This window comes from Crocodylus porosus, unplaced genomic scaffold (assembly GCF_001723895.1).
Source record: "Crocodylus porosus isolate Cpor-Errol unplaced genomic scaffold, CroPor_comp1, whole genome shotgun sequence".
NCBI classification, from domain to species: domain Eukaryota; kingdom Metazoa; phylum Chordata; order Crocodylia; family Crocodylidae; genus Crocodylus; species Crocodylus porosus.
In genome coordinates this window covers 477,262-499,437 of record NW_017728952.1, presented here as the reverse complement: position 1 = coordinate 499,437, position 22,176 = coordinate 477,262, and the positions used below count along the sequence as shown (strand labels likewise).

At 45.3% G+C, this 22,176-nt stretch overlaps 1 protein-coding gene across 5 annotated transcripts in view; it reads left to right on the top strand.

The window, feature by feature from the left end:
* Positions 1-22,176, top strand: part of FRAS1 (Fraser extracellular matrix complex subunit 1) — a 360,126-nt gene that overhangs the window by 146,436 nt on the left and 191,514 nt on the right. For all 5 annotated transcript variants that reach the window (XM_019556365.1, XM_019556367.1, XM_019556366.1 and 2 more), the window contains exons 3-6: positions 3,377-3,484; positions 14,386-14,478; positions 17,912-18,071; positions 20,744-20,877. In XM_019556365.1, coding sequence (XP_019411910.1) covers positions 3,377-3,484; positions 14,386-14,478; positions 17,912-18,071; positions 20,744-20,877 — 495 coding nt within the window. The remainder of the gene's footprint in view (positions 1-3,376; positions 3,485-14,385; positions 14,479-17,911; positions 18,072-20,743; positions 20,878-22,176) is intronic.

The following is a 22,176-nucleotide window of genomic DNA, read 5'->3' as shown; positions in this document are numbered from 1 at the left end:
AAAAGGAAAATAAATACGTTCTTAATTAAAGCTATTGCTCTGTGTAGCATTCTCTTCTGTTGGCCCTGAGTCCAGCTATCCATTAAGTTTGCTTGATGCCTAGTTACTGGTAGTAGCATGGTAGGAAATCAGGAGCTAAATTGTGACTCAGACTGTCTAGGGGAATAACAGGGATTAAAATCTAGCAGTTGGGCCTATGGTGTAATGGTGCTACGTAACTGCAATTTTCCATTGTAGAATATGATATAAGAGGGTAGGAAAAGCTTTGGCCCATATGCCAGTTGGCACAGCTGATTCAGTGTGGTAGAGGATGTAATTTAGTATTGGTATTGGGCAGTAGCAAGCTGCCACATCCCAGGAATGAGGGAATGGCTATGAGGGAATCATGCCTTTAAGAAGTGACTCTAAACTAGATGCCTTGAGATCCTCTCAAGCATCTTGCTTGGTGCCACACACTGTTCATGCAGTTAGGTGTGCTAACATGAGATTAACCTAGGGATTTCAAATAGGAATCCACAGTATGAAAAGCATTCTGACCTGTTGTGGCCTTTCTCCGGTCTTTGTAACAGAAGCATTTGATCTAGTATTTTTCCGTACCCAAACTAAGAGTTGGCATTTTCTAAGGGGTGCCTTGAGCCTAATGAGAGGTGCCTCAAATCCATGAGTGACTGGTGCCTCCTGAATCTGGGGGGACACCCGCAGAACCCACTGACGTTGGTGCCCTGTCGGGGGGGCACTAGCCCCATCAAGGGGAGCACATGCAGCCCCTACCAGTCGCCTACGCTCAAATCTAAAAAAGGTTGAGAACCACTGCTCTAAGGCCATCATGCTCCCCTATACGCTGGACAAGCAGCAAGGTAAAACCTAACTCCATGCAATCAAATGATGGAGCACTTGGAAGTTTTAACGTAGAGGGACTGAGAAGGCCAAAAGCAGGTTGTGGAGCAGAGGTAATGTTTGTTCTGCCAAAATGCTTTCTGGCTGGAAGCTGGAGAAACAGAGAGAAGGGAAGTGGAGGAGAGTATGCAGTAATGCCCCATATCCCTTATACTCATAAGCCTCAGGGCTTGTCTGGGAACGGACTCTTTGTTGCTCTCATTCATACTGGATTAGTAGGTTCTGAACACTTAGCACACCAGATTTTAAAGAGCTCAGCGCCCAGCAGCTCCCACTTAAACATCTCAATAACTGCTCCCTTTTACGTATTTAAATGGCCCAGTGAGACAGTTAATGCTTTCCAGTGTTCAGAATAGCTTGGCCAACTAGGCCCAAACTAGCAAATGAGGCATCACAGTTATACCCTTTTGTATGCATTGAGTACCTTATAGTCTGTGAGTGCTTCAGATTCATTGAAGTCACAGAGTGGGTGCCAGAACTTGAATGTATTTCAACTCCACTTAGAATGAGATTTAACTTTGCCTTTACAGAGATGTTCCTCTGCAGCCTGTGTAGCAATAAAGGCAGCCTGGTGTGTACACAGCAGTTGGCTCATAAAAAGCAATTATCAGATGAGGAAGTCATTGCCTTTTCTCCCTTCTTTAGTTAGAATTAACCACGTTTTTAAAAATAAGCAGTAATTAAATATGAATTGAACCTAATCCCGCAGCAATTATATTGATCATCATCCCCCTCTGCTGCTTTCCACATGCTTATGAAGCTACTCATTTTAAATAAAATGACCAGAAAAGGAACATTGGTTGCCATGGCTGGATTGCCAGCTGTGGAGGAATTCAGTTAAGATAAGAAAAGTGACAAAGGAGATGTATCATGGACCCTGTGTTTTGACCAGTAAGCCTCCCTACAAGACCCTGCCAACCCCACTTGGGCTAAATTAATCTCCCTAAAATCAATGAGGCTACATAGGTAAACCAAGCAAAAGTTAGCTTTGGGACTGTCATTCTAAGCTTGCTTCAGAACCATATAAAGTACAGACTCCTCTTCAGGTTTCTTTCCTACTGAACACAAAGTGTGATGCTCATTTAGACTTTGTCTCTTTACATCATTGGAGCAGCATAAGAAAGCAATAAAGTGAATGTGTATTACACCTACACTTGCTTTATGACTTCTGCGGTCTGCCCTTAGGGTTATTTAAATGATCTCTAAAATAGAAAGCGTATAAGCTGTCTCAGTGAGTTTCTGCCCCAAACATTTGCAGCAACACAAGCTGTACTTGCCTGTGCACAGAATCTACTTCCTCACAAAAATGAGGCCAGATTTCACATATGAGGCCAGATTTTGTTAGCATTGGAAAAAGGGGTTGACACAATATTGGTTTCATGGAAAGATAAGGGACTGACCAATTTTGAAGTTACTTGAAATTAAACCAGGGAAAACCTACATAGGATCAGAATTGAGCCCTAAGTGTGCTAAATTATGCCTGTAAGTTTAGACTCTCACTTGTGCCTCCTCCATGGACACCTTAAATCACTCCTCTGGAGAGGTTGAGTTTTCTGGATGTCCTTTTTATCCCTTCCATGCAGGATTTAGGGTCTGCTTTTCAGAACTGTTGAGCAATCACAGCTGTCTTTGGAGTCAGTGAATGCTGCAGATGCTCATCAATTCTGAAAAGCAGGGCCTTGATGACTTGACCTCTTGGCTTTACCTCAAGAAGCTGTGGAAGCTGTATGTGGAATGGTTGACAGTACTGGTATAACCCTCAAACTGTGGCTAGTGATAATAGCAAGTCAGAGCAAATATGTAGTTTGCAAACCGTCAGTGATGGTTGAAGGATTTGGTTTTTTAAAATTTATTTTAACACCATCTATCAGATTTGGATGCTCAAGGCTGCTTTGAAACTACCCGGGTGTGTCTACAATGCAGATACTGCTGTGACTGCAGCTTGTATAGACACCCCCAAGCCAGCTTTAAACAATCCAGCTCTTGCATCTCAAAATGTAGTTATGTAGTCACAGCATTAGTTCAGCTCAGGCTAGCTGTTGGAGTATTCACCCAGCTACCCAGGGGCATAGGGGGTTTGTAGCCTGCCCTGAACTATGCATTGCTTTGGCTGGATGCTGGAGGTACCCATATCAGCAGTGACTGTAGTGGAGATGTACTCTCTGCCTAAATTTGTTTACAGAGGGCAAGAAGTTTCAGAGAGATCTGTAATTACTTTGGGGCTGTTGAAGCTTATGCACAATCAGCTGTCTTGCTGCTGGAATTGCTTGCATTTCTGAACATGCCCTCATCTTTTCATTGAGAGTTCAAGATCATAAAAATGCCAATTTTATTACTGTCGAGGGCACTGATTAGTATTCAGAGGACAGCATCTTTTGTGGAGTTTGCCTTTCTACTCTATGCTTGTTTAATTCATTTGAATGGATTCTGATTACATAACTTTATACTAGTTTAATTCAAGGCTTATGCTTGTTTGCAGAACAACACAATTTGGAAGCCAGATTCTTGCCAAGACTGCGGTTGCCATAGTAATATTGTCACCTGTGAACCTGCTGTCTGCAGACACCCTGGGTGCGACTTTCAGAAGGTAAGGAGTTGTCCATGTGCTAGCTGGATCACTATGCAAGGGAAAAGGAAGCACTTGGGTCATGTGTTCCTTGTCTATTTTTAGTTTTGACCCTCTGAATAAGCTATGGATTTGTGGAAGTGTTGTTTTGGAACATACACAATTTGCAATCTGTTGGAATGAGCTTTCAAAGGGGGCTTGGGCTGGATAGCCACTATGTAGTACTCCCCTTGTCTTCAGTGGGACTCAAGTCTGGGGAGGAAGTATAGGGTCAGACCATTTGGGAATTAAACGTGTGACCACAGAGGGCTGTCTGTACCACCCAACTGCACCCCAACAGGACTGTTGCCTACAGGACCCCAAGAATCCAGTTTCCAGAGGGAAGTGTATGAGGTGAAAAGTCTGTGGAAGATGCTGTCTCATCAAAAAGACGCCCAGTTTGTACTGATGTAAGCAGCTATGTCAGGGGTGGGCAACTATTTTGGGCAGAGAGCTGCTTACCGAATTTTGGCAATCTGTTGAGGGCTGCATTGGTAGCCCACCCTCTTGACATGTGCCCCACCCCCTGGTCACCATCTTGGGATCAGGTGTCCCACCCCCTTAACCTCTGACCTTTGCCACCAGAAATCCCTCCCCTTGCCCCTGGAAGTACTCCTTTGGGGAAGAGGGTTTGCTGTCTTAGGGGAACCCCCCCCCCCAAATTATATGCTAAAAATCAAACACCCATAATAATATATTTTAATTTAATTTAAAATTTATATTTTTGATCTGATTTGTGTGCGTTTCTCTTGTATATGTAGGAGTGATTTAATATATTTCATAGACATTAGGGGCTGGAAGGGACTTCATGAGATAATTGGGTCCAGCCCCACCCCTGCCATAGGCGGAAAGTCAGCTGGGATCAAGTGACCCCATCAAGAAATAAATCCAGCTGTTTTCTGAAGGAGTCCAGAGTAGGTGCTTGCACCACCTCTGTGGGGAGTTTGTTCCAGACCCTGGACATATGCACCACAAAGAACTTTTTTCTTATATCCAGTCTAAATTGCCCTTCCTGGAGCTTATGGCTGTTAGACCTTGTTATCCCTTGGGGAGCTCTGGTGAACAGATGTTCTCCCAGGTCCTGATGTACCCCTCTTATGAAGTTGTAGGCTGCCACCAAGCCCCCCACCCCCACCCCGAGCCTTCTCTTCTCCAGACTGAAGAGTCCTAAGTCCCTCAGTGTCTCCTCGTATGGCCTTCCCTCTAGGCCCTGGATCATACGAGTGGCTCTCCTCTGGACTCTCTCAAGCTTCTTCACATCCTTCCTGAAGTGGGGGCCCAATACTAGACTAAGTACTCCAGCTGCGGTCTCACCAGGGCCGAGTAAAGTGGGAGGATGACTTCCTTGGTTTTGCTAGAGGTGTATCGGTGGATGCACACCAGAGTTTGGTTAGGTTTGCCAGCCACAGCATCACATTGGTAGCTCATATTCATCTTGTGGTCAGTCAAGACCCCCAAGTCCCTTTTGGTCATGGTGCTAGTGAGTCTAGCACTGCCAAGCCTGTAAGTATGCTGAGGGTTCTTCCTACCGAGGTGCAGCACCTTTGTTCTTCTCTACATTGAAGGCCATCCGGTCTTGATTGGCCCACTTTGAGAGTGTGTCCAAGTCAGCTTGTCTTCCCAAGTCAGCTTGTCTTCCCAGCCTATCCTGCAGTGTCATGACCCTCTCCCATAATCTGGTATCATCCACAAACTTGGCCAGTTCACATCTGACTCCTGAATCTAGATCATTGATGAAAACGTTAAAGAATACTGGCCCAAGTACCAAGCCCTGAGGAACTCCGCTGGTAACTCTGCACCACGCTAATTTGCTCCCTTCAACCAGTACTTTTTGGGTCCAACCCCATAGCCAGCTGCTTAGCCATCGGACCATATAATGGTCATGAGGAACTAGGTCAAAGGCCTTCTTGAAGTCCACAAAAATGATGTCCACATCATCTCCCTTGTCCAGGGCATATGTTACCTGGTCATAGAAGGAGGTGAGGTTGGGCAGGCAAGACGTGCCAGTCACAAAGCCATGTTGGCGGACATTCAGAAGGTTGCCTTCCGTTAGTCTGGCATTCATGGATCCCTTGACAATTTTCTCCAGGATTTTTCCAGGGATGGACATCAGACTGATTCGTCTATAGTTCCTCCTCCCTTTCTTGTAGATAGGGACCACATTGGCTCTTTTTCAGTCATCCGGGAGCTCACCTGAATGCCACAATTTTTCAAATATCCCTGGCAATGATGTCTGTCAGCTCTTTCAAGATTTCCGTCTGGGGCTTTGCATCATCACCTACATGCAAGTGATTGCATAAAAGCTCAAAATGCAGTTTTACTTGTATATTGTGTGGGGTGTGCATGTGTGTCAGGGGGTATGGGGTGGGTGTGAGGTTTGTGGGGAGTTGTTGGTGGGTATGGGGGTTTGTGGGGATGTGTGTGTGTGTGGGTATGATATTGTGGTTATGGGAGCCACGGGGTGTAGAGTGGCCGGTGGGTGGGCAGGAAAGTGGGGAAAGTGGTGGCTGGGGAGGTAGGGAGTAGAAGTGAGCAGGCATGCAGGAGCATGGGGCCCATGGACCCAGAGTGGGATGGTAAGAGCATGGAGTGTGGGTTGGCAGGGGTCTATGGCAGGGTTTCCCAACCTCTTTATACTGAGGACCTGCAAACTTTATAATTTACAGATTTAAATTTAATTTACATGTTTAAATTTAATTTTTATGGGGAGGTAGGGTTGCAAGGATTGGATGGGATTGGGGCACCGGGGTCTTGGTAGGGGAGGGGGCTGCACAGGCAGTGGCCCAGGTGTACTCAGGTGGGACTGCCCAGGAAGAAGGGGCTCTGCTGCCTTTCCTAGGAGGAAGCAGCAGAGCTGCCTCCCCATCCTCCACCCTGGGCATTTCCCTGCCCTCATCCCCCTGCTCCCAGCCGTGGGTAGGGGTGGAAGGTCCTGGCCAGTCTGCCACAGGCTCCAGTGCATGGGCCACACCTTACCGGGCTCAGCCATGGCGGTGGGAGCGGGACTGCTGCTTCCCTCCGAGGGCTGCTCCACTGTCCACACCTAACTACCAGTGGCGGAAGCCATGGCTCCCGTCCAGCTGCTGTGTGCCTGTTCGCTTCCAACCCTACATACCCCAGCCTTGTGACACAGGCGGGGATGACTGTGAGCAGCCCCAACTCCATGCGCCCTACACTTGCCTGTCCAGGTTGAGCAGCAGTGGCAGTGGGGAACAAGAAATGAAACAAGTACTGCTCCTGCCTCTGGTGCTCCCTGCGGCAGCTGCCCAGAGTCTATGGTGAGCTGTTATGCCTCTCTTCTGCATCCCCCCTTCCATGGGGCGGTGGTGGCAACAGAAAATGGGCACAGGCAGCCCTGTATGGGCTCCAAGCAGATGCCACAGGGAGCACTGGCAGCAGGAGGGAAGGGGTCACTTTTCCCCTGAGGTCAGCTGCAGTTTGTTCCTTGCTACTACTACCAGCCTGGCTCCTGCACTGGCTCTGGGCTCACCCATCAGGCTGAGCAGCAGCAATAGCAGCAGGGCATGAACTGCTGCTGGGGCGGATGAAAGTGCCCCACCTCCTCGCTGCCATTGGGTAGTATTTGCTGGGGAAGCCCACACTGTGCTAGGCTCCACTGCAGCTCCTTTGCTACCAGCTGTGTGCTGCCCAGCACAGCTGCTACACAAGGCCACTGCTGCCGCACTGGGCAGCGCAGAGCCGTCAGCAAAGGAGCTGCAGTGGAGCCTAGCTCGGAGCAGGCTCTGGCAGACTGCCCAGCAGCGATGGGGAGGGGACAGGGGGGCATTTTCCACTCTGCACTCAGCTGCAGTTTGTTCATCATTGTTGCTGTCAGCCTGGGCCCCATGGCAGCTCCAGGCTTGCCTGATGGCCTGAGCGGCAGCAGCGATGAGGCATGAACTGCTGTTGGGGTGGGGGAAAAGCGTCCACTTCCCCTCCCACCGCTGGCACTCCCTGCATCAGCTGCTTGGAGCCCACATGCCCGCTCTCTGTTGCCAGCCCATAGGTGGTAGGGATGTGGCAGAGAGGCAGGACAGCCCTGTGTGGGCTCTGGGCAGCTGCTGCAGGGAGCGCCGGCAGCGGGAGTGGGAGGGGCCACTTTTCCCCTGCACTGAGCAGCAGCTTGTTTCCCACCACTGCTCTTTCTTAGCTCGGAGGGGCGAGTGCAGGGTGTGCAGGGTCAGGGCTGCTCACGGTCATCCTTGCCTGTGCTGTGGGGCTGTGACCGGCAGGGCTTGGAATGAGCAGGCATGTACTCGCAGGGCAGGAGAATGGGACCCACACTGGTGCCCTGGGGCCAGCTCCAGCAGAGCCCAGAGCTGGCGGCAGGAGCACAGGGTCCCACCTGGCTGGGGCTGTATGGAGCTGGGCCAGCTCCTCTCTCTCCCTGCTGGCACAGTGCAGCCCGGCTCCATAGACCTCTGCCAGCCTGTTCCCCACGCTCCTGCCACCCGCCCTGGGCCCTGCCAGTGCTGGCCACAGGACACTGGCGTGGGCCCTGTGCTTGTGCACGCCCGCATGCTTCCACTCTCCCCAGCCCTGCCACTATTTTCCCCACCTTCCTGCCTGACCCCCCACCCGCTTCTTACCTGAATGTCCTGCTCCGGACAGGGAGGCGTGAACAGCCCCATGGTCCCAGGCCAGAAGTCCCAGCTGGGGGGCAGGGCCAGGCAGGCCTTGCTATTGCAGGAGTCTGTCAGGGCTTCCCTTGGGTCCTACTGCCCCTGGCTGTTGTAATCTTTGACAGACAGCTGGGGCAGATAAATATTAATTTTCTAAATTTTTTAGGGGCCCCATGGGCTGGATAGAATGGCTTGGCAGGCCAGATGCAGCTTGCAGGCCGTATTTTGCCCACCCCTGAGCTATGCAAAGTGCTGGGCGGGTGGTGGATAGAGACCTCTGGAGTGCCTGTAGATGTGCTGGGGGACTGCTCTGACATGCTGTACTTACAGTACATCGGAGCGGACTTGATTAATCAAGTCTGTTGGAGCGTGCTAATTAGCATGCCCCAGCCAGCCTCTGTGTCTCGCATATCAGTGTCCCCACACTTCAAAATGGTGGCGCGGGTGCTTTAACTAAAGCTTGTTGAACGAGCTTTAGTTAAAGCATCCCCGCCACCATTTTGAAGTGCAGGATACTGAATACACGAGATGCTGCTGGTGCTTTAATTAGAGTGGCTATTAGAGGTTGGGCTATTAGAATGTGGCTTGGGCACAGCAGCAAATCACCTTTATGCCAGTGACTCTTACCTAAGGTGCTGTAGCACCTTGGGGTGCCATGAGATCCTTTTACGGGTGCTGTGCAATACTAGCACTGTTAGGTGTGCAAATGCTTGCACATGATTCATAGGATAAACCCAGAGATTTCAAATAGGACTTTATAGTGTCAAAAACTGACCTGGTACGATCTTTCTGAGTTATTTGAATGGAAGAATTGCTCTATTATTGGGTTGGGTTTTTTGTGACTATGGAGAAATAAAAGGTAAGAGCTAGCATTTTCTGAGGAATGTCTTGAGTCTAATGGGGGTTGCTTTGGGTCTAACAAGGTTGAGAACCACTGCTTTGGACTGAGCCCAGAGCCTGAGTTACTGTAGAACCAGCAGATAGGTGTTTTTCTGTCTCATACACAGTAAGAGAGTTAGGATTGTACTATGCTGCCTACCTTTTGGATTCTTGGGTTTCAGTGGTGGTGATTTTTGGATTTTTGTTGTCTTCTATCTGTCCTTCTGTGAACCTTCTTTAATGGTTGTACCCAACTGGGTGCTAATTGGGTGTGTTGTACTGGAGCCCATCTTGCAAGGCCAGGGTTACTTGAATACAATGCCAATATAAAGTTAACACAACTTTAAGAAGTCCTTGCTAGTATTTCTGGTAACAGCATAGTTTATTAACAGTGAGAGTTTTTTGATGACCGATTTTTTTCTCTTTGTCAATAATAATGGGAGATTAATGGGAGATCAATGTTAATGGGAGGTTGGAAATGTCACATTAGGGAAGAGAGAGATAAAAAATCCACAGTACTGGTGAACAAAATAAAGAATGAGATAGAGCACACCCATATATTGACAAGAATGAGAGTATTTAATGAAATTGAAAAGCAGCAAATTTAAACCGGATAGAAAGAAATAAGTTCAGGCAATACATAATTAGCCTGTGGAACATTTAATTACCACAGAGTGTCACTGAGGTCAAGACGGAAGCAAAGTTTATAGAAGAAATGGAGATTTATATGGATAGTGAGAGCATTCAGGCTCACATCTGTCAGAATTTAAGGAAAAACCAGCCGGTGGCTCAGGGAAGGAAGGACAAGCAATCTGTCTCTATATGTGGTTCATTCCTTACCTAGAAGGAATTCTACCTTCCTCTGAAGAGAGAACTGGCATGGGTTACTGTGGAAGGGAGTTCTGGCCTATCTCTCCTGATCTTGCCTGCAGCACTATGGCTTAAATAGAGGCAATATCTTCATTAGGTAGCTCTCCATGCTGTGTGAGTCTGTGCTGTGTCTAGAACTACATGAATAATTTTCTGGTGGTTGTTCACTCTGGTGGTTGGTCTGTCTCCCTGCTCTTCATTAAAAATTATTTAAAAAGTCCATATTAAACTGAAAAAAACAACAAAATTATTTAGTGTTGAGCATAATGTGGATTTGGGTTTGGGCTTTTTAATAAATAAAATAAAATGGAAGAGTATTTCAAAATAAGATGTCATTTTAAATTGTTCAATTGGGAAATTTTGTTCAGAAAACATTGAAGTGAAATATTTGGAATTTTTCAGGCTTGTTGTATTATGTTGAATTTTCTTCTCTGTGCAAACGCAGAGAAACATTAGTACAAACATTTTGCTGTTGCAGATTCCTCACAATTTCAATAAACAGAAATTTCACAGGTCACAAATACTGGCCAGGCCTAATCGCAGCCAGTGTTTATAAGCCTGCCAATGCTCTTTCTGAAGGATACGTATAAAGCATTTCTCCTTGGAAATGCCCTTGTGGTAATTTTCTAGAAGGTGACCTTGGGGTACAGCCTTACCGTGGTCCCCTTTCCCCTGCTTTTTCACATTCTTCACTGCTGCCTTTTAGCTTTCTGTACTTTTCTTTCTTTCTTTTTTTCTGGTTCTTGGGCTTGTACTTGGAAAAACTATCTTGATTGGTTTCTTATTCTGAGGTTTATAATAAGAACATAAGAATTGCTATTTACTTGGGCAGATCATTGGTCTATCTTGTCCATTATCCTGTTACACAGCAGCAGAGAGTAGATGCTGAATGGGAGAGTGAATCGGGTATGACTAGGGACTTTTCCAATGTTTCTGACTTGCAGCCTCATTCATTTAAACTCTAAGAAGTTATGATTCAGAGGATGGAACCCAAGCTGCTATGCTCAATACCTACTTGGAGACCCTGCTGTTTACTTCTTCCCATCCTGCTCTGGGGAGCTGCTGCCAGTTTGGATCCCATGCTGCTTCCAACAGGCAGCTGGGACACTGCAAGCTCTGCTGGGTGCAGCCCGGGCTCCGTCGCTGGCAGCAGCTACCTGGAGCCAGGGCTGTCTGCCGTGTGCCAAGCAAAATGGCCTCACGTGCCACATTTGGCCCTCGTGCCAGGGGTTGCTGACCCCTGTTCTATGTGGATGTTGAACCCAATTGCATTGTGGTCACTGTTGCCAAGGAGCTCAGGAACACTCACCCTTTGCACCAAATCCTAGGTGCTACTTAGGACTAGGTCAAGAATAACCTTTCCTCTTGTAGGTTCCAGGACTAACTGCTCCAGGAAGCAGTCTTTTATAACATCAAGAAATTTGGTTTCTGCATCCCAGCCTAATGTTAAATTGACCCAGTCCACTTGTGGATAATTGAAGCCCCCTATTATTACTGTGTTCTCTGCTGTTGCAGCCTCTCTCAATTCCCTTAACACTTCTAACTGACTGCTGCTGTCCTGGGTTAAGGGTCAATAGTATATCCCTAGACATACTTTTTTTGTTGCAACCTGAGATTTCTATCTGCAAAGATTCTATGGTACCTCTCTTATCAATTGAAAAATCTATCCTATTTGATTTGATGCAGTCTTTGATGTAGAGTGCCACTCCCCCACCAGTACAACCTACTGTATCATTCCTGTGTAATTTGTATCCTGGTATTCCAGCATCCCATTGATTTTCCTCACTCCACCATGTTTCAGAGATATCCATTATGTCAATATCAGTATTTACAGTATTTACTGCTAAGTGTTCAAGTTCCCCTACCTTTGATCTAGCATTAGTATAAGAGTGTGTGTATTTTTATTGTTCCCTGATTCGTTACTTCAGTGTGACCTTTTAGTCATTAAAGGTTGATGGTGCTTGTCTTCACCCTGTTTCTTACCCCTATTCTTTACAGTTTTACTGCTATAGGGTGTGTCAATCTGAAGTGCATGCTGTTCTGTAACTACTGGCCCTCTCTCTTTTTTTTTAGTTTAGAAGTTGTTCTACCACTTTTTTAATGTTACGTGCCAGCAGTTGCAGTACCATTTTGTCTCAGGTGTGTAACACAACATGTGGAGGTCATCTCTTTTGTATAGGCTCTTCCTGTTCCAGAAGGTACCCCAGTTCCTAATAAACCTAAGCCCTTCCTCCTATCATCTCAGCCATACGTTGAGACTGGAGCTCTGCCTGTCTACGTGGCCCTATGTGTGGCAATGAAAGCATTTCAGAGAACGCTACCATACAGGCCCTGGACTTCAATTGCCTATCTAGCAATGTAGATTTAGCTTCCAGGACCTCCTTGCTCCCCTTCCTCACATTGTTGGTACCCACATGGATTGTGACCACTGGGTGCAACCCAGCCCCACCTAGCAGCCTAAGCAGCCTATGTACACATCCCATGAGATCCACTACCTTTGCACCTGGCAGGCAAGTCACCATGTGGTCCTCCTGGATGTCACAAACCCACCTATCTACGTGCTTAATAATCAAATTGCCCACTGTTACCATTATGTCTCCTTCCATTCTATGGGAAGGATATTCCCTTGGAGGAATATCCTTGGTGCAAGAGAACATTATACCATTAACTGGAAAGTGGGTCCTATCTAAGGGATAATTTCCCTTCTTCCCAGCTTGACGCCCTTCAACCCCAGGACCCTCCTCAGCAGCGTGGGAGCTGCTACAGTGGAGGTGGGACTGTTCTAGAATGTTCCTGAAAGCCTCAGGCATGAACCTCTCTGCCTCCTGTAGCTGCTTCAGTTCTGCTGCCTGAACCCGAGAGAATGTATGTGTTTTGTCAGAGCCAGGAATTCCTTGAATCAGGTGCACACATATGAAACCTGCTCCTACACGCTGCACTTGGTGCAATGAACTGGGTAGCCCCCACCCTGCTGCTGGACATATACCTACATATTTTTAAAAAGTGTGACAACTGAGTTTCCTCATTAAGAAGGTCTTGATTTATGGGTTCCCTTAGACTAGAAACTTTGAACTTACAGAATGACCTTCTATTTAGCCTTAGTCTGTCCTAATTACAGCTAATAATTTAAAAAGGGATTTAAGTATTGATCTAACCGCTGAGTTCCAGCAATCTCTGCTAAATAACTAGGTTAGGTACTCTTAATTAAAGAAAGAACTTACCTTAAAGGCTCCCCTTCAAAGAGGGAGTCAGCCAACTGACTTGTGATCTGCTGGCAAACCATGGTACCTGTTTGCTCCAGGGCTCTCCTTTTATTCTCTCCTGGGCCTGGACTGGCTCCATCCCCCTGTTAGGGCTTTTGTCAGACACAGGCAGCAATAACTCAGCTAGCAGCACTTGCCAAATGCTTAGAGTCAATGGCCCAAGCATACAACCAACCAAACAAATGCTCACCAAACTAAATCACAGACAGACCAAGCTGGCTTACCTTCCAGGAACAGGCTTTGGTGCTTGGTATCTGGCTACTCTTTCCCTTCCTTCTCTTTCTCCCAGTGAACTGCTTGCAGACTGCCCTATTTGCTATGCCTGTTTGCTCACCTTGAGCATTGTATAACACCTCCAGGAAAGGGCCAAGGCCCCTCAGATGCCATTATCATCAGTGAGTTGCTTGCAAGACAAGCTTTATATAGGGTGGTATTTGTATGGCCCAGTGCCAGGTCTGGAATGTTTCATACACAGTTGGGATAGTAGGAATGAAAGTGGGAAAGCTGTTGTGCAGAATCCTTGGAGGTGCTCCAAGGAATGGAAGCAAAACAGCCCCATTGTGTTGGCTAATGTTTTTACCAATGTCTTCTACTCTTAGTCCTCCATCCTCTCATGAATGCTTACTTCAGGCATCATAATTTCTTGCCCAGCTGCTCAGCAGAGGATAGCAAGCAGACTGTGCTTCTGCAGGCATACAAAGTGAAGCATTAGTAGGCTTAAAAGTATCACTAGGGAAATATCATAATTAAAGGTGTTCAAAAATTCCCAGTGAACTTTGAAGATGAAAAGAAATATCGGGAATCTTAAAATACCATTATATATAATGAATTAATTTTCTTCTCTTTTCTTTCCCAAACTACCTGAAAAATTTTGATATAAGAAAGTGGTGTTTTTAGTGATATTTTTTTTAAATGTCACAAAGAGGATACATTTCCCTGGGACATTTTTATGAGTTTATGGCTCTTTATGAGACTGTTTTACCTTGAGTCAGTTTTTTTCTTTTTGGTGGAAAAATTGCTGTCACCAGTGCTTCCAGTACTTCCATGGGTTATTTATGGAACATGCATTTTTCCCTAGGTGGGCTCAGGGATGCTGGATTCAATACCTGAAAGTGGTATGGTGGCTCTCTGTAAAGGAGTGGCATTACATTTCTAATTGAGCATGTTGCTGTTTACCTGGGAGCACCACGGGCCCCTTCAAACCATGTGTCACTTCCATGTTGCTTACAGGACTGCTTTATCTGTTTAGGGTGAAATGCTCCAAATACCTCCAAATAAGTGCTGCCCTGAGTGTGTCTCAGGAACTAAAGGATTTTGCCAACATGAAGGACAGACACATGGGGTAAGTGCTCTTTTGTATCGCTTGGCGCTATTGTTGTTTTTACATCTCAGTTCTCTGATTACCTGTCTCAATATAGTGAGGGCAGCTTTTGCTTGCAAATAATTGGTGGCTGTTCAGGTGCTTGAAAAGCCTGAGCCTGTCAGAATGGTTAGGCCAAAAACCTCTCTGTTATCGTCAGTCATCACTGTGGGCCTTTTCCACCTGAAGAGTCTGGAAAGCAGACAGATTTTCATGGCTGAGGGTTGCTGAGATATGGAAGAGATCCCAGAAGCTGTAGCCAAGTCAGCTGCCATAGCCCCTGGTATACTCAGGAGAGGCTTTTTGGATCCTCATCTCTGGCACTTCTTTGAAATTCTTCTGCAGACCCTTAGTTTTCTATGATTCTGTGATTTTTCTAGGGGGCCCAACTGGCCACTCTCAGGTTTAAAGTGCAGCATATGGTTTCTGTTGTGTCCAGAGAGTGTTGGATGCAAGTGAGGGCTGAAGCTAGTTGAGAGGAGATGATGAATAAATCTGTGATGGAGGTGTAGCTCATGGGCATCACTAACAAATATGTGGGTGAAGAGCTCAGCATGTTGGGAACCTTTACCTTTTTGGGGCTGTGGTTGAAGGAATGTCTGAAGAGTTCCTCCATGTTTTTCTTCTGTTTCATGTGGGGAAGGAGGAATATTAATACTTTTCCATTTTTTTCTGAAAGTGAATATAGTTGCTGTTTATAAACGCGAACCAAAAAGTGCCTTCAAAAGGACAGCGGGCCCAGTTCTGGAGCCCTCACCCACTTTTCACATAGCCCTTACTCATGCACAACTTCCAAAGTCCGTGAGGTTTTTGCCTAAAGAAGAACTTAGTAAGTTACAGGAAAAGACTTCAAGATTTGCCTTAGTGGTTGAGGGAGAAGCCCGTTGTCTATGTAGCAGTGAAACCTCGACTTCTGCACTGTAGTTGCATGGGCTCTGTTCAGACTTCTTCCCACTGTAACATGGCTTTCTGAATTTATTTCCACAAAGTCCAACCTGTTGTGGTCATTATCTAGGTAAGAAGTTACGTGACTCGAATGGAGTTCTCTAGTCAAGCCAAGTTAAAGCCTATCTTTGTGTGTGAATCCTTGGTAATATCAGCAAAACATTTAGTTCATTTCCTTGGCCAGTTCTAGGGCTGCTTCAGACTCTGTGATGCATACATTTGTTACATGCGGGAACTGGGTCAGTGCAATTTTAAGCTATTTCACACATGACCTACCCAAAGCTATCACTTCAGATTAACTTTTGGGCAGATGCCCAAGATGAAAAAAATGGCCTTTTGCAGCCAACTGTGTCAGGGAGAGGAATCTTCATGTTTTGCTAAAGCAGGCTGGGATATCCTCTCATAGCAGCTTTTTCATTATGCACTCTGTTGAAGGCAGCAAAAAGGACCATTGATCTTTGCTTATAATTCTTCCCACTGTTACATAAGGTGACATACTTGGCATTTAGATCTCTGTAGTTAGTGCACGGTGTGGCTTGTTTAGCTTGGGGCATAATGTGTGTGGGTGGGGTGGGTCATTCATTCGCTTTGCTGTTTTCTATGGTTACTTGAGATGGGTAGTACTGTTGGGAGAAGAAATAAACGTTTGAAATATGCACGTTTCCTTTACTCAAATTGGAGGCTATAATGATCATTGGAACTTTATGTTGAAGACTGACTGCTTCATATATCCTTAGGTAAACACAGGGTGCAGGAGGTGGCCAGACCTGAAGGAAGAAGTATCCATGCTATAAAAAACAAACAAACATTGAGGTTCAGAGATAGTAGTTATTGGCTGTGACCATGTCCACTAATGGACAGAACAAGCAGATGGTTTAGTACATAGGTACTACCCTCAGATCTGGGAGGGTCTGTGTTCAGTTCCCTGCTCTGCCTTGGAATTCCCATGTGGCCATGTCCAACAAACATAATCCAGGTTCTCAGAGATATGTGGGTTCCTGACTGCCAGGTGAACTCATAGGGATTTAGGAGCCTAAATAGGAGTTAGGTATCTGTACATCTTTGAGCACTTGGGCTTAAATCTTGTTGTGCCTCACTTCATCACCTGTCAAGCAGGGATAAGTAGCATTTCCCTGCTTCTCAGAGTGTTATGCGAGTAACTACGCTGTGAAGTGTTCTGATATAACAGTAATGGTGACTGTACAAATACCATAGGCCAGTTGTCTTCCCTCACATCTGTTTTTATTTGTGTTGTATTTATTTGTGTTGTATTAATTGGCGCAGTTAGATTTGCAGTTGTTTTTTTGGCTGATACAATGTTTTATTTTCAGTTGATCTTTTTTTTCTTGAGGGGGAGATGTAACCATGCTCACTGGAATCGATACAGACTGACTCTGCCTCATGACTGTACTTTAGTATCTTGCATTCTTGACCCATGTCATATTGGCCTGGAAATAAAGATCACCTTCTTTCCAAACTTCTTATGTGTATAAATGTACTACAGCGTGAGCTGTGTATTTAACAGGCTTTGGTAATGTAAAGATACACCCTAACAGCTGGAACACACTATACAAGGAGGAATGCTTTACTGTCTGTCACTAAGCCGGGTGAACGCTTTATTTTAGAAGTATCTTGGCTGCAAAACTGGCTCCAGAGATAACCCCCATGAAAGAAAATCCCCACACTGTAACTCAGCAGATTTTTCCCTGCCCAATTTAATACTTCACAAAAAAAAGAAAGAAGCAAAGCCAAAGATCTGTATTTCTGCATGGAAAAATAGCAGTATATCTCCCTGTGTTCTGCTGGTGTTGGTGTTGCTGTAGTATCTTCTAAGCTTTCTTTCTGTAAGGTAAGGAAAGAAGATTTTATATAGGGTCTTCAAGGACACCACAAGAAGCAGTGTTTTTCTTCTTGGGCCAAATCCTCCTCCCTTCTTGTATGAGAGCAGACCTGCTACAGTTGATGGGAGAGTAGGGCAAACAGGATTCAGCCTGTGGGAAGGTATTTTGTATTTTAAACATGTAGGGCCCCATTTTACATTCAGTTATGCGAGGGTTCCTATTGAACACTTCAGTAGGAGGCATGTATGGTGAAGGACTATAAACTGCATTTGTAGGAACTCCAATCCAAGTCCTGCAGCCATGGAAGTAGTGGGGAGAATATGTACTTTCGCTTTTAATTGGTTGAGCTATATTGTACTGCTTGATCTTATGTGCATTGCCCTGTGATTGAACTGATTCCAGCATGACCACTACACCATCGTTGGGCTGCTTTATCTCCATGGTACCAGCCACAATGGTTTTACTGCAGCCTGAAGTCTGGGTCACAAACAACTGAGCCTGATCATGTTTTGCAGAAGAAAGAAAATTTAAGAATTGATACGGGTCAGCTCATCATGGAGAAGATTAGTTCCAGTCTCATTGGCCTTTGGATTTGTTTAACCTTTTTCCATTGTGGTTTTCTGTTGCAGCATGGTACAGAATGGGCAAGCTTTCAGTGCACGACGTGTTTCTGTGCCAATGGGACGGTTCACTGCGCCCCTAAGCTCTGTTCGGCCCTATCTTGTGGCAGCGGGGAACTGGAATATGTCGCACCAGGAGATTGCTGTCCCAAATGTGTGGGGATTGGTGGTAAGTATGTGAGTGGGATGTCACCTTTGAGTATACTTATAATGACTCAAGGAGTGGTTTGGATGCTGCTGTGCTGCTCTCCACCATAGTTTAGCAATTTATTGGGAACAAATTTTTCACTCTTGAACTTCAGTGAGAGGTCATTTCTCCTTTCTCCTTCAGTTCTCCGAAGAAGCAACCTAACAAGAAATACCTCAACATCTCAAGATTCTCTGTTCACTCAGCTAATTTTGGCATGTGTTGATGAAGGCTGAGGTTTCAGATTCGACCCAAGGCATCTAGATAATTCCCATTAAAGTTAAATGAGAGTTAGACCTGTGAAATATCAGCCTCAATCCAAAAGACAAAGCCTCCTGAATACTGGTGGAATTATTGATGTTTTTTATTGCTGATAAATCAGGCCTTTGAGTTTTGAGACACATTATGTCATCTTTAAAACTTGCACAAAAACTGTTTCAGAAACTGAAATTCCCCAGTGCCATAAAATTTAGATATGCTTTTGTAGCTGCATACTTAATACACCTGATAGAATCTAGGAACCAAATGCCTGGCTGTAAATGAGGGAATCTCTTATGATGTGCCTGAATCCAGTGGAGTTGAAGCCTTTGGTATTGGAGCTAGATTTTGTCTTTGCTCTGCAAGTGACAAGATTGCCCATTACACAGTAGCATAAGATTGCCTCTTACACCGTGGCATAATTTATGATACCTAAGCAGAACAGGCTCAACTTTTCAGCTAACTTAAAATGCAAAATATCATGTAAAGGAATCATGTAAAATTTGAGTGTCAGCAGTTGTACTCTTCGGAGTACATCTTCCCAGCACAGTCGACACCATCCAAATTGTCTCGTGAGAGAAACCTGACTTCATTTTTTGATGAGATTACAAGTGTGGTTGAAGAGAAGTGTGGTTGAAGAGGGTCACTGCACCAATGTGCTAGAAGGTGCTTCTGCAAAGTGTCTGGCTTAGTACCATGCAACATAATAATTAAAAAATAGTATTAAGCTACTTGAATAATTTGCGTACTAAGTTAGGGACTGACTGACTGACAGACCTCCAAAAGCACCTGCCAGAAGACTTGTCAATCATAATAGAAGGGTGAACACTTCAAGTGGGGTTCCATAGTGATTGGTTCTAGGCCTGATGCTATTCCACATTTTATCAGGGATTTGGAAGTAAATATAAGATCTGTGCTGCTTTAATATTTGCAGCTGAAACAAAGATAGGTCGAGAGATAGCAAAGAGAGGGCGGTTATACGGCACAGTCTGAGTCACTTAGTCTACTGTGCCCATGCTAACAAGCCACAATTTAATAGTTATAGTTTAATAGTTACTGACACCATGCAGAAACAAAGAATACAGGGCGTACTTGCAACCTAGGGAACACTGCCCTTGGAAGCTGTAATTCTGCAAAGGATTTAAGGATCACAGAGAACAAGCAACTTGACATGTAGTCAAACTGGCTAGTGCCATCTTTGGATGCATGGATAGGAGTATTTGGTAGGAGATAGGAAGTGGTTTTATCTCAGTATGTGTCACTGGAGGGACCTGTACCAAAATACTGTGTCCAGTCCTGATGCTTGCAGTTTAAGATGTTGAAATTGGAGAGGCTACAAAGCAGTACACAATGGAGAAAGTGCCTTGGAGTAAGAGACTTTGTTAGTTTAGTTTACCAAAATTAAAATTGAGATGGAACCTCATTATAGTGCATAGCATCTTCTGAGATAAAAATACCAGGACTCTTCAAAGTAGGAGCAAAAGGCATGACAGAAATTAATGGCTGGAAGCTGAAGCCAGCCAAATTTTAAATGAGATATGGAACAAACAGCGGAGGTGATTAACTACTTGAACAAATTGGTGAGAAAAGACATTTTTTGGTGTCTTTAAGTCAGGATCTAGATGTATTTCTGGAAGATGTGCCATAGTCATATCAAATTGTTGAGCTCAGTACTAGAGGAACAGGGTGAAAACTGAAGTCTTATGTTATACGGGAAGTTAGACTAGATGATGAATAGTCTCTTTGTAGCCATAGGGATTTATTTTGGACTGTGCAAAGATGCATACCGCCTATGGCTAGTAACCTTATATACAGATGTTAGATCTTGGAGTATGTTCTAAGGCCAGCTGTGGCAATTTCAAGATGAAATCTTTTGCCCACAAACATCAGTAAGGACAGGAGTGACTAGACTGTGCTAGAAGTTTATAGGAGCAAGAATTTTACTTTTTTTGTGTTCAGGAAACTTCTAATGCATTGCAGATGCTATCAGAAACAAACTGGCAATAAATAAATGTCACTGCTGGCATGTATTTTAGTATTCTAATAAGTATAATTCACCTTCAGGGGGATGTTCCTTCCTTGCTGAAAATGCTTATTGGTGGAGTCATGTATCTATAATTATTTGTTATATTCCCACAAATTTGTAACTCATTGACTGGTGGAAGGAGGAAAACTGGAAGTATTTTGTGTACCAGTGAACACTGCACTGTGCAGCCAGTTGGGACCTGCAAGAAAAGTCATGCTCTGCTGTTATTGCTGGGTATTTAAGTGGTCCGTAGTTCCTAGAGGTTGGAAAGGATGGATCTTAGATTAAAGATGTGTGATGGAGGGAGGAGGGGGAGAGAATTAAAGGAAGGCTGAAAATGGAAACACAGAATGTCTTAAATGTCTCTCAGAGTCCTGCTCCTTTGACGGCCAATTGTTCCGGGATGGTGAAGAGTGGCAGCTCAGCCCGTGCTCCAAATGTGTCTGCAGGAATGGAGCAACTCAGTGCTTCACAGCAGAATGTCAGCCTGTGGTGTGCAGCAGGGTAAGAGCAGCACTGTCAGGTTTCTCTTTTTGTGGGAAGTGGACATGTTTCACAAGATCATGTTGTCAAGAGTTACTACTGGGAGAAAAAGCATTAGGAAAAGGAACTCCTTGAAGATATTTAGAAGTGTTAAAAATAAAACAACAAAGCCAACCTACCAAATAAAAGGACCCCCTGAACTTTGCCATGTATGTGGTTATGAATCTAATCTGAAAAGTTATAATATCAACTTGTGAACTCTGCTTTCGCTTTTTTAATACTGTGAATACTGTAGAGCTGGTCAAGAAATATTTTTGCTCCAAAAAAAAGTTGATGAAAGCAGAAAAGTTTTAACAGAATTTATGTTTCTTCAGAAGATTTGTTGAAACATTTCAGTTTTCAGCTAAAGTATTTTGGTTGGTAATTTTTTGTTAAGAAGTCCCCAGATGTAATAAAAAATGGATGTTTCTCAAATAAGATGACCATTTTGGCCAAAAAGTCATCTTTTTGTCCAAGAAATGCTTTGAATTAAAAATTTTTAATCAGCTCTAGAATACATCTCAACAAAGGGTGATATGCTGCTGTAATGCTTAGTACCAAAGCCTGGAAGCCAGTAACACTGGTAGGTTACTTACTTGCTCATGTTCACCCCAAAAGTCATCATGAGGGAACCTGGTTTTCTCTGATTAAAAATGGCAAATTCTGTGATTAAAACCCCAAAATCTGTGATAAAAAGTAAAGACCGCCCCTCCAGCCCTCCTCCCAATGCTACTGGTGCCCTGCACTCCCACAGTCTCAACAGCCCTCTTGATGCCCCTCGCAACAGCCCCCCAGACCCACAGACAGACACGCAGGCACAGACATGCAGACACAGACACTAACATGCAGGCACAGACATGCAGACACAGACACTAACACCCACCCCAGGTAAGTGTGTGTGGGGGAAGGGGCGGTGTAGGGCGGGCAAAAGGGAAGGTGCTCGGGGGTAGATCAAGAAGGGGAGAGCATGCCCCTGTGCCCACTCCCAGGAGCAGGGCCAGGGGGTGAGGGCAGGGGTGCCACTCTGCGGGCCACACATGCTGGCCAGCCTGACATGGAGTTCACACACAGAGGCTGCCACTGCAACTTGCCACTGCACCCTGCGCTACCATCCCACAGCCACCTGCATAACTTTGTGGGCAAGTGGTGCAGGGCGTGGCAGGAGCTGTGCGGTGACAACCACGGTGTGTGGGCCCCATACATACCACCCAGCCGGGGGGTGGGAAGGGGGGATTGCATGCAGCGGCTGCCACTGCAGCATTGCTTATGGCCCATGACTGG